At 35.1% G+C, this 18,919-nt stretch overlaps 1 protein-coding gene across 1 annotated transcript in view; it reads left to right on the top strand.

Annotated features, from left to right (window-relative positions):
• The first annotated feature begins 9,987 nt into the window (after window positions 1-9,987).
• Window positions 9,988-18,919, top strand: part of LOC106614477 (DNA fragmentation factor subunit alpha) — a 67,795-nt gene continuing 58,863 nt past the window's right edge. Inside the window, exon 1 of the mRNA XM_014230245.3 lies at window positions 9,988-10,997. Coding sequence (XP_014085720.2) covers window positions 10,968-10,997 — 30 coding nt within the window. The 5' untranslated portion in view covers window positions 9,988-10,967. The remainder of the gene's footprint in view (window positions 10,998-18,919) is intronic.

The raw sequence follows: 18,919 nt of genomic DNA, 5'->3' as shown, positions 1-18,919 counted from the left end.
TGTATCAGCGGCCAAACATACATACAAATGTAAATATAAATATATACATATATTTATATATACAATATAGTAGTTATACAATATATATACTTATATATATATATATATGTATATGTATGCGTGTGTGCGTTTAGGCGCGTTGGCGTTCTTTGTTTACTAGTCGAACAACGCCTGAGCGGTTGCTTCATTTATTTAACCTTTCACAGGCTTCCATGCACCTTTACCATACACATAGTGTGTTGTTGTTATTGTACAAGTGCCGTTACCGCACAATTAATGCCAGTTTGTTGAACAGCATGCAACAGCGCAGCAATGCCAACGTCATGGTGTAGTGACTTTGCTCGGCATCGTGTCATGTTTTGTTAATTCGTTTTACCTTTATTCGTTTGTATATGATTTTTGCATAGCACATTTTATTTTCATGTGCGTTTTCGGTACGTAAAAGGCGGCCAAGGTGCTGCAGCTGCCAAGCTGTGTGCCTCGCATAGGCTTGCATTCATTCATATTATGTGGCATGCTTTTAGGCGTGCAATCCACGTCCAACCGTATAGTTGCTATTCAATAGCCGTTCCCTCAAATTATTTTGGTCTTTATACTTTCTAGGCTTAGTAAATTAGTTCGGCTGAGCGTTTTAGTGGTCACAAATCCTTTGCAATTTACAACGTTTCATTGCAGATAAATTGTTGGCTTTAAGTTAAAGTTGTTTAAGTCAACTTAAGTTAATATCGTTATATATATAATAATATCTTCCATTAAGTGGCTATATCCGCTTCTGAACTTCAAAAAATCGTTTTTTTTTGCTTACATATTATATAAAATGTATATATATATATGTATAACAAATATATATATTTTTTAAGAAATATGTATTAAAACCTTACAGTTATATATTGAGTCAATACAATACAGATTAGTCAACATGTAATCAAATTTCCCAAAAACATTAAGACCAAAAAGTTTCCGGAAATTGTAAATGGAACAACAATTTTTAATTCTTAATCAATATTGACCTTGTCGCCTACCAAAAATGCTTCTCCTGAAGCGATACACATATGCCACCTCTAATTCCAAATATCGAAACAACCTTTTAGGTTCGGGCCCGGGATCGCCTTCTGTTCCTACTGAAAATTTTCTTTTACGGCCTCAATCGAGTCGAAATGGGTTTCACGGACTGGTAACTTGAGTTTCGGAAACAAAATAAAGTCGCATGGCGCCAAATCCGTTGAATACGGTGGTTGATCGATGCTATTGAATGAGTTTTTGATCCTAAAATCGTTCATTATAATCTGTAGCAACATGTTGTACCATAAAACTAGAAACTGCTTGGAAATTGTTTTTTTTTCGATAATCGCGTTTTGGTTCATCATAAATTTGTTTTAACGGAACAGGCAGTCAATAAAGAGTATTATTTGAGCATTTTGAGGCGTTTGCGCGAAAACATCTGTCGTAAACGACCGGAATTTCGGGCCAACAATTTCCGGAAACTTTCTGGTCTTATATGTACAAGTTATTATAAACCTCTGACGGAATAGTTTAAAGTTTCTTCGAGGAATTTTTTTATGTGGCTTTAGTTGAGTCATGGCCTTAGTTGACTTATGGCATGTTGTCTCTTGAAGCATATATTTGGCTTTAAAGAGCATAAAAAAACCCAACAAGCCAAAATATTATTTTTGTATAAATTTCAATTTTTCTGGTGCTAGTCTAACGGTGTTGTGCTTTGTAAAAAAAATTCGAATAAAAAATGTGTTGTAAAAATGATTTTGAGAACCATCCTAATGCTAACGTGCTAATTTGTAAGCATATGAACAAAAAATTTTCGACGTTGTTATCGATAAACGAGCTGAAGGCGATGCAGATTTTTATGTCTGAAATACTTGCGCTCTATCGATTCTAGTAAACGCGATTAAAATCGAACGGAGGGCTTAGTGAATAAGTAAAATTTTTAGGTTCTCAGATAGCTCCGAAAAATCATACCTCTATTTATTTCAGCAAACATGGAAATTCGATACATAAGGTTTCATAACGATCAAACCCGACGATTTCTATTAATTTATCGATATTTTCGTCAATTGGTTTTCCAAATCTTTCTTTGACATAAAAATAACCCAAACGAATTCGATGATTATTTGACTGACGAAGGAAAACTGTAAAATATGAGTCGAGGCATTTTCTGTTCTCTTCTCAGGCATTCATAAAAGTGTCTGAAAATTTCGTTTAGTACGAAGTTTTATCTTTCTATATATTCTAAAGGGTAACCGTAGACCTTATATTACCTGCTAAAAAGCTTGGTTAGTTATGCTTGTAGTTATAATTTATCTTGTCGCAATACTTTATTTGACTTATATTTTTAATATCTTTAATTCGGAACCTTATTAATGGGTATAGTTGGTATTCATGGAATGAGGTGTTAATTTAGTACTACATTTTCCATGCACTTTATAAGCGTCTCTCAATACGATAATGTACGCAAATACTCCTGAGTCTCTATGCCAAAGAGCAACTGTCACCGATGAGGTGGGGCGAATTTAACGCATATTTGGTTTATGGTTTATTTCTAAATACACAAGCATTTAAGTTATTCACTTACAAAGAATTATAATATATTTCACTTACCGCAGTGTGTCCTTCCACCTTCCTGGCTGGCTGATCGATGACAAAGCTCGAATATGATTTGCCAGAACTTATATGCACAAATATTGTCATTTACCGTACAGATCAGCACAGGAGAATAGGGGAACTGCACACTGCAGTTTACAAACAACAAGCATGTAGATAACTTAACATATGTAGTTTGTGCCTACCTGTTTATGCGAAGGGAGAATGGCAAACATATAAATCGCACAAACAAGGAAACAGAAACTGTATAGCGGGAAATGTATGTATGTAAATGGAATGCGAGACAATTCAAGAGCATATAAAGAAATTGGAATTGAAACATACAACTGTAAAATAAACATAGAAATTAAATATTATATTAGGGTGGGCCTGAATCTACAACAGCAACAATTTCTAGTATATTTCGCATTCAAGACGCTTGCTATAATTAACAAGTTGTTAAAGCATAAAATCATTGAAGCGCAAAAACATCGTGACACAAATAGAAAAGCACGCCTCATTTCATACAATAATTATACATTTTTCGTACTGCTTTTCACTAGCAAAATTATACGCCTTATAGGCAGATAGTAATCATTTGATGTTAGGTCCGTACTGTAAGGTGGTTGAATAAGAACATCTCAACTAAGTTCCCGGAGCTTCTGCCTAATCACTATCGATCTGTGTGGCCTGGCGTTGTCGTGATGGAGCCGAATTCTTCTTATGTTGGTCAACACTGGCCGCCTCTGGACAATTGCTTTCTTCAGACGGATCAATTATTGAATGTCCTTCCCATCAAACCCATAGCAAAACCAATTCGTTCACTGGGCGTTGTCCACAGTGACTCTCTTTTCATCACCAGTAACCATCCGCTTCGAAATGGATCGATCTTGCTGCGATTCAGCAAACATGGAAATTCGATAAATAAGGTTTCCTTGCGCCAACTCGTTTGACAGCCATACATCGACCTGTTTTGGTTTTTTGTGCAAAGTTATGTTCATGGGCAATCGAAACAGTGCTCACATAATGATCAGACCCGACGATTTCTATTAATTTATCGATATTTTCGTCAACTAGTTTTCCAGATCTTTCTTTGACATAAAAATTACCCGAACGAATTCGATGATTATTTGACTGACAAAGGAAAACTGTAAACTCTGAATCGAGGCATTTTCTCTTCTCTTCTCAGGCAGTCATAAAAGTGTTTGAAAATTTCGTTTAGTACGAAATTTTATCTTTTTATATATTCTGTGGGTAACCGTAGACCTTATATTACCTGTATACTCTTTCAGGGCTAAAGAGCTTAGTTAGTTATGTTGATAGTTATAATTGATCTTGTCGCAATACTTTATTTGACTTATATTTTTGATATCTTTAATTCGGAACCTTATTAATGGGTATAGTTGGTATTCATGGTATACATTCATATAACATGGAATGAGGTGTTAATTTAGTACTACATTTTCCATGCACTTTATAAGCGTCTCTCAATACGATAATGTACGCAAATACTCCTGAGTCTCTATGCCAAAGAGCAACAATTTCTAGTATATTTCGCATTCAAGACGCTTGCTAGAATTAACAAGTTGTTAAAGCATAAAATCATTGAAGCGCAAAAACACCGTGACACAAATAGAATTTACTATCAAAAGCACGCCTCATTTCATACAATAATTAAGCAAATGGAAGACAAATTATCCGAAGCTGTTTCCCAAAGCGTATTAAAGCACTGAGTGAATTTGCACACCCACTTGAAATTATTTGCTTTCGACCAGTGGGGTGAATATAAAAAAGCAGGTCAAAAAACTGTGCTGACATTCCTTTGATACATTTGTCCTGCATACCGTCGCATCGCATCACTGTCCGAAATGCGCTGCGAGCGTGACATGAATTCTTCAGCATTTGCATTTCCTATTTTTTATCTGATCAGCCCAGCCTCAACCATCAACGCGATGCATGGCGCGCTAACCCATTTAGGCGCTGTAAAGTAAGCATTGCTTGTAATATAAAACCCCAAAGGCGAATAAGTAGATGGCAGTATACAATTCAGCTAAATAACCTGCCTCCTGATTCACTACCGGGTTCGGTTTGAGGTAATGCTCAGGCGTACAGTAATGAAGTGGAGTATTTAAATGATAACAGGGGGAAAATCAAAACAATGCGACTAAACAGGTCGTGGTTTTCTATTAGAAATAAAAAACATATAATTTAAATTTGTGGCCAAGAATTTAAAATTAATATAAGGATAGATAAATAGATAATGATTGAGGTATGCACCGCGACCTATGGTCTATTGTGCCCTCGCCTAAATCACAGCGACTCATCTAGCCCTAGCATATTGATGAACTCCAATATACTGCTAGGTGCCAATGAGGCGATGTGATCCGTGTTTGGAGACATGGAACCCAGGGCCTTGACTCTATGTCTGCAGACTGCTGTGCAGTCCATTAGTAGGTGTTCTGTTAAATAAGTGCTTGCAGGCTTAATGCAATTTCCGGTGTAGAACGCGACCAGAAGTCGGAATTTGTTCCTCGGGAGATTAATTACGGTTTTAAACCGTCTGAGGTTATAACCGCCCATTAGCAACTTGGCATGGCGCATGCCTTGGAGATGTTGCCAGTGTCTCTCCCTGCCTGCTCTTTCCTCTTTACGGAGCAGCTCCTTAATGGTATGTGGACGAACCGCTACACACGGTTCTGGTCCTACCATGTTTGTAAAGGCTGCAGAGCGGGCCAACTCGTCAGCAAGGTCATTTCCTGCTATACCCCTGTGACCAGGCACCCAGATGAGGTGCACTCTGTTGAGACTTGATAGGCTGTTCAGCCGTTCTATACACTCCTGCACTAGTAGCGATTTGACCTCAAAAGCCGAGATCGCTTTAAGTGCTACCTGACTATCGCTGAGTATGGCGATGCTCTTATTGCTGTAGTCGCGTTGGAGGTTTATTTCTACACACAGACTTATAGCACATACCTCCGCCTGGAATATGCTAGAAAAACTTCCCATGGGAATGGAGAGCTTGGTGCGTGGTCCTGCGACCCCTGCGCCAATCCCCTCCTTCGTTTTCGAGCCGTGGGTGTACCACTTGATGGTACTGTTCCTTAGTAGTAGGTCCAGCGTGGAATCGTACCATTCTGTCTTACTGCCAAAGGTAACCCTGAACTTCCTAGTGAAGCTTACTGTTTTGGTAATGCTGTCCCTTGGAAGAAGGGCCAGTAGCATTGCGTCACTTAGAGCCTTCATCTGCTGGGACGAGATTACCTTCCCTTTGCCAAACCCTTCTGCTGACATTTGAAGCAAGGTCTGTTTGGCCGTCTGCTCGATCACTATATGTAACGGTGTTAGCTCCAGCATTACTTACAGAATATAAGGATATGGGTTTGCCATTTTGTTTTAAAAGTTATCTCGGGAATGTGACAGACGCGGCTGGCTCGAAAAAATTCCAGCCGAGACGCCCAATTTTCAAACATCCGGTAAAGTAAGTATGTTAAACTAACGCGATCACAAAGTATGCGAAAAATGTTTGCATACTTTTAGGCGAATTTTCGCATATCTCAAGCGGAACAAGTCAATTGAAGAGCAGGGTGATTCGAAAATAATATAAAATTAAACTTTTTTTAATGGCAAATAAAAATATTGAATTTGATAAAAATTTTAAAACAGCTACCCCTCCTTTTGTAACACTATCTCGGTTGAATTGAGCAATACTATTCAAATTAGTTATTTCAATCGGATTATCAATGGTTTTTCTCATTTATCTTTGCTGGTGATTTCAACAACAACTTCGCTGATAAAAAATCAGAGTGGTTGACAACTTTTCTTTCTTAAAAATTGAATTTGAAAATAAATAATGATCCACAAGAATCTACAACAAAATATGGGACCACCATTGACGCGGTATTTTCCAGATATTTAGAGGATATCAAGTCTCAAACTTATATTTTTTATTTCAGTTACCATAAACCTATAGTTTCAATCAGAGTTAAAGAGATGCCCAACTCATCTCTCACTGGAAATGAGAGCGCAATTGGTAAACGTCAAAACCTTTTGAACTCAGTCAACTGTCAAAGTTCAGGTAGTCTGACATTAAGCAATTTGAAAAAGAGGGACAGCCAGATTGAAATCCTACAGAAAAATATGTGAACAGAGAGATTTGTTGCTGCTGTCGAAGATCACTAAACAAAAATTGGAAAACAATGAAAATGAGAGAAAACGCGAAATTGAAAAGTAGGTGATGTTTTGTGAAGTCATGCTTAGTAGTATTTATTTTCAATTAAAAATTATAAAAAAACATATATTAATTGAGAGCTAATACATTTATTCTTTTGATTAAGTATTGAAAGTTTAAAAATCAATTGTTTTAATATATTACAAAATCACAAATAGGGTTTAAATGTCCTATCAAAAAATACAATAACAAACTGAAATTAACTGTCCATACAGCGATCTACCAGTTTTTTGATCTGATCAAATATCGAATTTTGACAGGCAAAACGCTCAAACGCGGATAAAATTCTACTTCTTTTTAAAACGTTGCCATTTTACATATTTTTGTTTTTTTTTTCGACCGTAGGTCAATGTACAAACAATATCTTCTAAACGAGACTTTTTTTAGGTTATATCCATCTAGAAAGCCGAAATCACTGCAGCAGTAATGAAACATTGATTAGCATCGTCGGAGATCGGCTCTAAGTCGAAAAAAAAAAAAATTTTTCCAAAATTCTTCTGTGTATTCTTCAAATATGCAAAAATGAACAGTTAAAATTTAAAAACAATTGATATAGGAGTTTTTTTTTTCAATTCCCAAAAATCGCTCTTTTTATACACTGTCACACCGGGAATTTCCGGTATTTCCAGACAGTAAAGGATTTTATGAATCAATACCAGCGCTTTTGTCTTATTATCCAATTCAGGTTACTATATCCAAAGTATTTTTTTGGAAAATACAGTTATCTAGCACAGTTAGATGCGTTCATCGATAGAAACAAACGGCTTTTTAATGCCTACTTTTGGCATTCATTTCACCAATTTTTGAAGCAGAAATGTTGTCGAACAGTTATTAATTTAAACATATGCCTACGGGCTCGCTGTGACCTACGTTTTGCACCTACTAAATGCCTGCAGCATCCACGCCAGGCGCGCTCTCTTCTATGCTCCAAGCGTTACCCTCACTGCTCCTGTCTCACGCCTACTTACTCCCATTGATAACGCTGTCTGTAGCCTTGTCTTCGTAGCGCGCGTTGCTCGCTGTGGTTTAACCCATTGATTTTTATTGGCTACGTCGCAAAAAGGCCTCGTCGTCCTCTGTTCAGTCGCTCACACATAATTTACATGCGTCTCATTGTGTGTTTGTGTGTGTTTTTGTTTTGTTTTTGTGTCTGTCTGTCGAGCTCAATGCGTTGTTGTTATTTTGATTGTCATTACTGTTCTAGTTAACTATTATTTGTAGGCTTTTGTATTGTTGTTAAACCATTTTATCCACGTAATTGCTAGCTGGCTGTGTGCGCCTATAAATATACTATAGTTGAAATGGCGCTGCTGTCAGTGGGTCTGGTATCCGGGTATGGTACTTATTGGTATTTTTTATTTGTATGTTGTTATTTTTGTTATTGGTATTCAAGTTATTTCGCTTTTGCCGTTGTTGCCGCCATTATTTGCGGTCGTATTTCTAGTGGCTGCTGCTTTTTATGGCTCGCGTTGCTATTTTTGTTGCTGGCAGACAGTTAGATAGACATCGGGTTCAATGAAGTTAACATTTTTGCAAACATACATATGTACATACACACACGCTTAGAGCCTGTAGACTTGTATCCACATGGAGAAAGAGGCATGAGCTCAGTCGCGTCGTTGCCAGCTGTTTTAAATTATATAAATCTTTTTTATATTTTAAAGAAATTTTTTATTCTAGAGCCGCACTATTTTTGGAGACTTTAGAAAACTGTCTTAAGAGCGCTCCAAAGACCTTGAGGAGCACACTTCTCTCGAATGCTTCAAGTGCTTGCTTTTTTAATGACAGTTTGACAGTACCAGCATTTGAGCTATTCGCTGTGGTAAAACTTGTCTAAAATCCATAAAACAAAACTGGTCTAAAACATTTGTAACAAATTTGGTCTTGGAACCATTGAAGTTATACCATGATTATACTAAATTGTATAGTTAGTTTGAGACCAGCAGTAACCGAAATTTCCCGAAGGAGAATTCCAAATTTTTTTTAAAATGTTAAAAAAAAGGTTTCAATATATCTGGCAACTCGTAAAATCCTTACCACCCATCATCCATCATCCAATAATCCTAGCTGACGAAACCGAATGCAGTCACCAACCACACCGAAATTTTTTACTAGCCCATATGTATGTATCTACATATATCTGTATGCATGTACATATCAAAATCTAAATTCGTTGCAACAAAAGCAGACATGAAAAAAGCGTAAATAGAAAACAACAATAGTTGTGGTGTAAGCGTATTAGGAACGGGCGGACATAACTGACAAAGGATATATATTAGGGTGTGTCAATTTACACCGAAACGGGTATATTGAGCCATAAGGTTCTAATATCCAGTAAGAAACGTCGGATACCCTATAATGTATTGTATATATATAAATGGTCAGCGTGACGATCTGAGTCGGTTTAGTCGAGTCCGTCTGTCTGTCTATACGCGCATTAGTCCCTCGGTTTTTGAGTTATCTTGAGTTATCATGTTTCTCCCCCAAAAAGCTGTTGATTTATATATATATATTTTTTTTATATGACAAGATATCTTTACGAAATTTAACATGGTTTCTTGCCCAAGGCAACGCTACAATCTCTTAACAAATTGTTCAGATCTAACACTATAAGATATAGCTGCCTTACAATTTTTGAAGATTCACATTTGAGCATTGTAAAAATTAACCTTTTTATTTAGTTGAAAAAAGTTGATTTTAACACACACCTTAATATACATACCATCAATGTATCAGTGTAGGATCTGCTACTAGAGCGGATGTGCCAATGAACGAACGAAATGACTGCCAGCCATACAAACAGAACGACGTAAGGACGGCGTAACAAACACTATTCACTCAGCAACAAGGAGCACCAATTAAGAGCGCGATGACGTTGAGCTACGTAATTGTAGCACAAACGTGAAGTACACATAGAAAAAAATCTAGTAATCGTTCGGATACGTTACGCTTTGCAGACGGCGCTACATTTGCAGTGAAAAGAGCGCGCTATGCTGTGAAATGTGGCCAGGTAAGAGCAGTATTTAGCGTAAAGAGTACGTAACAAAAACGCTCTGCAACCACACACACGCGCGGTGACAAACGTTACCAAGTCAGCATGCAATTCCATAGTAGTTGCATGTTACGCACGCTACTTCGTACAATTCATTCTCGTTGGCGCTGTGCTGTCTGCTGGGCAAAATAACGCGAACGAAAACGTGGAGCAGTTAAGTGTGTGTACGCAGCTTCACGAATGTGCCAGGCCAGCACACACGAGACGAGCAGAGTGCCTATATAAAACGGCATATCAGCAGTTGCAGCGCTGTCATTCGCCGGCGGTGCTTACAACCAGTGTGTATACGGTTTAATAGGTGCGCGCAAAACGTCAGTTCAACGAAATAAAACAAACGAAAACGTCAAAAAAAGCGAAAAAAAAACAAAAAATCATATACAAAACAAAGGGCGCTGGCAAACTTAACTGTGGCTGCTGGTTGCAGTCGCGACCAAGTGACTTGAGTGCATAAACTCCAAAAGTGAACATTGCTAATTTGAAATTATAACATACATATGTTCATACATATGTGCATAATAGCATACATAGCTATCAAGCAAAAAATTTAAGAAACAGCAAAATAAACATTGTAGTAATTTTCTTTGTGTTTTGCTAAATACGCGCAGTTTGATAGACACTGGAAGGCAGGTGTGCGGGAATTTCGCGCTGCCAGCAGTGCTTCGACATTAATTATATTATATTATTATTAATATTCAATTCTTGTGGCAAATCATAAACCACTGACTGGTGACTGGCTGTTATCGCTTTTGTTTATTATTATTATTATATTGTATACATGAAAACATTTGAGCGCTGATGCGACGCTTCGAGTGCATTTGTGTGCGAACAACGTGTGCTCCACTTTTGTGCGTAAGAAGAAGAAGCAGCAGCAACAATAGTTGATTGCAGTAGCGCAAATTAGCTGCAAAACAAAAACAAAACTGAAGTGAAGGCATAAACAAAACGGTGTTGTATTAAAAATACAAAAAATATAACAAATAAAGCAAATATAGTGCATTAAGCGAAAGAAGGTGCGAAAAGGTGTGTAACTAGTGCTTTTGACAAGCATAAGCCGAGGGTATAAATTTGAGCGCTTAAAAAATTAAGACAAAAATGGATACAGACAACAAAAAGCCTTTTAAGGTGAGTTCAAATAAATTTGGAAAACGCAATAAAGAGCTTTCAAATCAGTGAATGTTATTTTTCATGACTAAACATGTTTAAATTTGTTTGTATGCTGAGTTTTTTATTTCTCAAAAATGTTAATTCGTAAAATATTTGCTGTTTATTTTTAAGAATATAAAAACAACTCAAATAACAAATTATAAATATGTATAATATCTACATATATGAAATATCTAATAATTAATTTATTTATAATATATGCATACACACAAACATATGCTTACTTAAATACAGCTCTAATTTAAAACTTTTTTATCATAATATAATTTTTATAATTTCTAATTTGTTTTTTAATTTCTAGCTTTTTTTAATAATATTTTTTTAAATAATTTTTTTTTGTAATATTTTATTTTTATTTGTAATATTTTACTTTTCTTGTAATATGTTATTTTTGTTTACAATTTGTTTTTTCGAATTTTGTGTTATTAAAATAAAAAATAAAAAAAAACTGCATATACTCCATAGTACGAGTTCATGAACATGTGTCTATTTTTGGGCGTCTCACCAGTTTAAACATATTCACTTGCTGTCGTCCTTAGCCACCGCTGTTGCTTTTGTTTTTATTATAAACGTGCATATATATATATTTGTATATATATTTCATACTGAAAACTGGGTGAAACTGTATGCTTTCTTTTTGTGCACCCAATTCTGGTTTATTTTATTATTGCGTGCTAGTAGCTCTCTTAGAATTAGAAATTAAGAGAATTAGCTGTAATGCGTACATACTCAAGAGTATTGCGTCGACTTGTACTGTTGGTTAACGTTGAGCTATGAGAGTGAGCGAAAGTGTGTGTTGCCATATGATTATTTTCAGAAAATCTTTTAAATTTTGTTTTATTAGTAGTTGAATTACTCGTCGGTTAGAAATCATGTAGATTTTAAAATTGAAAATATCTACATGATTTATTATATATTTCATATAACTGAGAGATAAATAACATAAGTGTTATACTAGGGAATAATATTTTACTACTATATATACTAAAAGTGAAATCCACATGAAAACATTTGTTGTAACGATCCTCCCACATTTCGATGCCGGATTGAAAGCGTAAAACTTCATATTTGAGCGAATTAATATTTCTTGCGAGCCGCTTTTCAGTTTGGAGAGGAGGGAATTGTCGCTGGGCCAAATCCTGACGAATATTCTGGGTGGTGAACTAAATTCTAGCGTTCCGTTCTACTGCTCTTTGTAGCGTTCCTTATCATTAATTGGGCTAAAAATATATGTCGAAACAAATCTGTCGTGACAACCTTAAAAGTAGCGATTTTTGAAGTAGCAATTGCTTTTAAATTTTATGTGTATAGTTTTACATATTTTAAAAATACACAGAAAAAATTGTCGTGGATGAGACCCAAAAAAAAAAAATCTTTTTAGAAGATATTGTCGGTGTAATAACCTTCAGTTGAAAAAAACAAAATTTGACAAAAAGCGGCGTTTTTAAAAAAAGTATGTACATTTTTTACTAAAATTTTGGTCGTTTTGGATTGCAACAATTCGATTTTTGATCAGATGATGAACTATATACAAAACATACAAAAAAATTTGATAGTGATCGGTTGCTGTTGTTGTAGCAGTTTTATAATCATTTAACGGTAGGCCTAGAAAACATGCTGTTTCGACGTCATGCGGGTACGCATTGCACGCGGTATTTAGTATTGTGGGGTAAATTCTTATGAAGTAGGAGTTTAATCTGCTACAGTATCCAAAACGAAGTTGTGCAATAGGCTGTCCAATTTCCACCACAGCCGGTTCTACACTACCGAAACTGACGCGCACTTTATCCAACCAAACGCTGTTATTTTGACGATCTAACCCTGTTTGGATCGGCAAGTTTAAGGTTAAGTTTGTCATCATTGGAGCATCTACTAGCAGCAGGGTTGCTCCACATCCTCCTGAGCCGATGCCGTGCCGGCATTGAGTCCAACCCAGGCCCGGAAGAGTTTTTCTGTTGGGCTTGTGCTAAAAGGCTCCATTCAAACTTCACCTCGGTAAGGTGTAATACATTGTGCTCGGATCATTTGTCTCCGCCTAATCACTGCAGCCAAAAAAAAAAAAAATACAAAACGCGAGAAAACCGCGTTTAAGGATAAACTGTTTCAGCTGATTTAACTAAGCTGCTATACTTTAAAAGTCTGTAACCCGAAAAATGTTTGAATTATATGTATTGAAAATATGGTATTTTTAGAGGTAATATGCAAAAATATAAGAAAATTGTTTTCAAAATATCGTACAAGGTGTGTTCTTTAACTTTTTTCCACTGTTAACTAAAATAGTAAAGGTGTTGCTACCTTTTGACTAATAACTTGAGAACGCGTAGTTCAAAAGTCATGATATGAACTTTAAGGCTAGTACTCTAATTAAAATTAAAATTTTTTTATTATTAAGCTTATATACATTAGAAACTTACCTCTAATAAATAATATGCTATATATGTGTGAAATATAGATATAACTAAAATATGGCTCGAATTATGTAGTAGCACTTTTTAAATAGAAATAATATATTTCATAATAACATTAACTAATCTCAATTGCATTTCTTCAATTTTTAAATGTATACTGCTTTTTAACAATTTTCTATAATTCCTCTAACTCTTAACTTTCTGGCAACACTCACCGCTTTGAAATGCTGTTATTACTCCACTCTTGCTGTTGCTGTAATTTTTTTTTCAATTTACTCATTACTGTTGTTAAAGTTTCTTAAATTGTTGCTGCGCAGCTGATAAAAGAGTCGACGCCCAACGACAAAGCACTGCAAGAGGTGACAGCGACAACAATCGAGAATCTTACCTCACAATGGACAATGACGTCGTTTATGCTGGCGTTGACCAACTGTCATTGTCAATCGCATATCCACAAACATATGTACATGTATATATACATATATATAGGTATATATATATACACATATGTCAGTCAGTTTTGTTTTTTGCCACTGTCGGTGGTTCGTTGCCTTCCCTACACTTTCTTCCCAACGTGTAGCCAAGGGTATACTTCATATTTTAATGGTTTGTTTACTTTTTTGTTTCGCTTTGTTTGCACCCTTTAAAAGAACGGTTTATTCCAATTCTTGCTCACTGCTTTTATCCAGTGTTTGCGTGGCAATAAGTATGCGTGTGCGGTGTTATTTACACTTCAAAGGAAGCTTAGCATGCGACGGAAATGACAGTAGTCGTTAAAGTTGCGTAGGACAGTTTACACACATAGATACGTATACACATATGTGCAATACATAAGTATGTATGTATGTATGCGTATAGTTTATTTTTCCGCAAGGAAATTCTGTTGTGGAAAACCTGTAGTGACTTGAAAAAGTAAACGAGCGCGACGAGTGTACTAACAATATCAAATAGTGTGTGCGTATACCGCTATATTGACACACCACTCAGTCGTAAGCGTTGAGCTCACTAATTATCTGAATTTAATGATGGTTTAACATTCAAATGCAATAGAATAATGTTTGCAAATGTTTGCAGTGTAAGTTGTAAGTACTCAAAATGGCAAGGTCTATGAGGAGCATCGTGCGCAAGCATTCGTGACCCTTCATGATAATCAAAAATAATAATAATAAAAAAAAAACGGTGACTGACTGCACCGAAGCTACATATAATAACCTTTACAAATTAAAATAAATAAACAACAAAACTTGATTCCGATCGTTCAGTTTGTATAGCAGCTATAAGCTGCAAAAGGAGATCCTATAAAGTATATGTATATGTATATGTATATAAACGATTACGTGACGAGCTGAGTTGATTTAGCCATGTCGGTCTGATCGGTAAGTTGTATAGCAGCTTTAGTCCGATCCTAACAATTTCTTCAGAGATTGTAGCGGTGCCTTGAATAATAATCTCTGCCAAATTTCTTGAGGATACCTCGTCAAATGAAATAGCTTGCCCTTCAAGTTTTTGGTTCCGATCGTTCAGTTTGTATGACAGTTATATGCTATAGCGCTACGATATCGGCGGATGTTGTATGTTATATAGACTCTCGTTTTCCAAGGACCTTGTGGAAACCTGCGAACCTGCTTCGAAGAAGCCGAAGACTGCCATATCGGCCGAAGAGTTGATTTCTACAATACTTTCTGCCTAGGATTCATAAGGTAAAGTCACTCGCCGGTAGCAAATAATTGAGTCGAATGAGGAGGTTAACTCTGGCTACTGTGCAGATCTCTAGAAAATGCGAGCACTTGCAGTATCCCTGCGTAGAGAAATAAATACAAAATTGTATGTTAATTTTTTAGGCAAAGAAGAAAGAAATAGAGGTGGCATCAGCTCTAACCAGAAAGTCTAATACTTTATTACTGGGTTATTTTTTATTGTTTTTTTTTTTTAAATTTTTTTTGGTATATTTTGTTTCAAATTTTTTTCAGTTGGATGACCAACTGAGCTGAGTCTTGCTATTTATTTTTTAAATAGTAAGTAAGTTCAGTAATAATTCAAAATAAAATATTTACATTTTCGTTCTCCTCTACTCCTCTACTCCTTGAACTTCAAAATATACCCAAATATTTGTGAAGCTAACTTTGTGCCACTTTTCAGATTATTTCTTAATTATTTCCGTAATGTTGTTTTCATCACAACGGAGGCTTATGTAGGGCAGGATAAAACTGAAGAAATGATAAATCGAAGAAAGAATAATTATAAAAAATGTGAAGAAAAATTCCCCGTAAAGCATACTTTCGAGGGCGCATTTTGATGCAGACATATATACTTGTATGGACTATATATGTTTGAAAATCATTTTTAAAACACGCGTAGGATCCAACCGTGCAGACCGTGTTTTCTTGCGAATTTCTGTTTTATGCATTTTACATTTTTATTTAATTACTTTTTGTAAAAATCAAATTTAATACTTAATGATAAAGTTATACAAATTATAGATTGAAAAATATAAAATTTTCCGTAAAATAAAACTAAATTGTCTTAGGGTGTGCACACAAGCTGCTGAACTAACTGTATTTTGTTTTTCCGCTTATTATATATTTAGTTGTTGTTTTTTTTCTGATGATTAAAATCGCATGCCTGAATGAGTGCTGAATGACTGCTATGGCTAACGGGATGCTGGGCGAAAGTTAAGTGGCGAACAAGGCAGTAAATGAATGTAAATAAATAATTATGCAAATAAAAAAGTGTGTTCAAGTAATTGCGGTAAATTAAGAGACGCGCCTTGTTTTTTATATAATTGAAAAAGAAAGAAACTTAAACAAAATAAGGTGGGTTTGGCACTAGTTTGCGGTTTTGAATTTCAAAATTGTAGAATTTAATTCAAAAGATGAAAAAGTATAAGGAATTGCTGCACTAATAATGAATATATTTAGGTGAATTTTATTTAATTAAAAAAATATATATAATGTTGTAAACTTTAATGTTCAAAAAGGAAAATATTTTTTGTCAATTTCTTTATTAAACACTGACTATGAAGTTTCCCACGAAGTATGAAAAAAGAAAGCGTCCGCGATGATTTAATGAATATATATAAATGATCAGCCTGACGAGCTAAGCCATTCCTGTCGGTCTTCCTGCTCTGTCTGCCTGTCTGTATATACGCCAACAAGTCCCTCAGTTTTAGAGATATCGATTTGAAATTTTACACACACACTTTTCTCCGAAGAAGCTGCTCATTTGTCGGAACCGCCGACGTTGAACCATTAGATCATATAGCAGTCATACAAACTAACCAAACAAAATCAAGTTCTTGTATAGAATACTCTGACGGGATATCTTCAAGAAATTTAGCATGAATTATTATCTAAGACTAGCCTAAAATATCGGCAGTAAGTTTTCAGATTGAACCATTTTCATATCAAGTCCTTTTATGGAAAGCTTTTTTTTTAGTTGACTAGAAATCTTCACGTTGTGGCATAGATTATTATCCAAGGCAACGCTATAATCTCCAAACACATTTTAAAGATCAGACTACTAGAGCAATAAAAGCTGATATCTTCCATTATAAAATCTCAAGCGATCTATTGGGCCGACACTTATTTTATGCAAATAAATATAAAATTCGGTTAAATATTACTATTTTTTGTTGCCGAGGAATTCAATTTAATTTATGTTTTTTTTACCTAAAGCTTCCGCTTGATGACGCTGACTGAAAACTTTTTGAAATTGTTTTCATTTTTGGCGAAATAATTTTTTGTACTGATTCATTTCAAATTTGCCAATATAACCAAGGTATAAAGCCCATAAAATTTTTTTTGGATTTTGGTGTATATAGAGCTTACAAATTTTTTGGATCCATGGTGTATATAGAGCTTGGCGGCATAACTTCTTTGGGAGAAGCCTAATAGATACATAGTATATAAAAAAATTGAGCTTTGCCACCTGTGACCCACTTCCTATTCACATCATGGGAAATATGCTCATGATGTCTGTAAATGATGCGACTTTCTTTAGCTCTAATTTAAGCAGCGACTCTATTTATATATATTTTTGAAAATATTTTTAAAATATAATTTTATTATTGATTTGTTATACACTTTTAAATATTATTTTCAATTTTCATATTTATTTATATGAAAAAAAATTACATACATAATTAATATAGATTAGCTTAAATATTTTGTTCCACTGTACAGTCGTTTCCTAATATGACAAGGTCAATTGGCAGCCATGAAGGTGAAACGTATCGGTGCACTTAATTAGGAAGAAATTCAAAATAATTGCGAACCTGCGATACATACACTACGCTTTGCTGAAGTGTTGACTTTTCTGTGAACGCTGTACATCAGCAAGCAATGCAATTTTTCAGCATATATGTGTGTAATGTACTTGTGCACTTATTGCTGTATACGGGCAGTCAGTACTAACTTATGTTTAGGTTACTCATACGCTGTGTTTGACATTTCGAAGTTGTAAATGCCGTCCAAAATGAATGCCAAAATGTTTTAATGAGTAAAGAGGCACATTAGGTTTGTGGAAAGAAAATAATAATGAGAATTTTGTATTGCTATGAAAATCTGTTTTAACACTAAAATATTACAAAAAAGATAATACATAACTGATCTATTTATAATTTCATTTTAATACTCGTACATCAAAAAGTTATAAAAGCCCACGCCAAATAAGTAATTTTTGAAGTCCTTACGAACCACAATGCTTATAAGAAAGCTGTAAAAAATACGCCACTCAATAATGCCGCTGTTATATAAGCATGTATTTGCGCATAACTGTGTGCTTGTGCGTGCTCACCATTGCGTGTCACTGCACGGCGCTGCCAAACTGGCTGCAATAATCAAGGCATAGCGGGTAACTAAATTCCAAAGCGTTTGCAAAATGCTTGTCTGCTATATCCACATATGTATCTATGTGTGGGTTTTGGTAAGGCGCGTAGAATTTCGTTGCGTGTCTTTTGATGCTCATGTTGGCTGCTAATGGGCGTATAAGTGTGCAATCATAAGTTGAAAGTTAGCTTGTAAACGTGTTGTTCAAGTTTTTTTGGTTTTTGTTTTTGTTTTTATTTTTGTTTTTTCTTTTCTTCTTTTTGACTTCAATAATATCATATTGATAATAACAGTGATTGATTGCTGCTAAAAATTTCCAAAGAGCAACATCAATTTAGTTATATAACCTTGATTGATGGCAGGAGTATACAAAAATTCTCCATTTTGATAATAAATTAATTTGTATATTTATAATACTTTCGCAATATGTTATTACATGATATAATTCACCTAGTGGTTGTTTGAAACTCCGAAAATTAATCGAGATAGATTTAGCGTTATATATACAAATATACAGAGTGACGAGACGAGTTGATTCCGTGCAAGCAATAACTTCAGTAAAAATTTATAATTGATTATCAATTGGAGGTTGATATTGCAGATGAGTGGCATCGGACCATTGCCACTCCTACGTAATACACTAATC

This window comes from Bactrocera oleae, chromosome 4, assembly GCF_042242935.1.
Source record: "Bactrocera oleae isolate idBacOlea1 chromosome 4, idBacOlea1, whole genome shotgun sequence".
NCBI lineage: Eukaryota > Metazoa > Arthropoda > Insecta > Diptera > Tephritidae > Bactrocera > Bactrocera oleae.
This window is presented reverse-complemented; position numbering and strand designations above follow the sequence as displayed.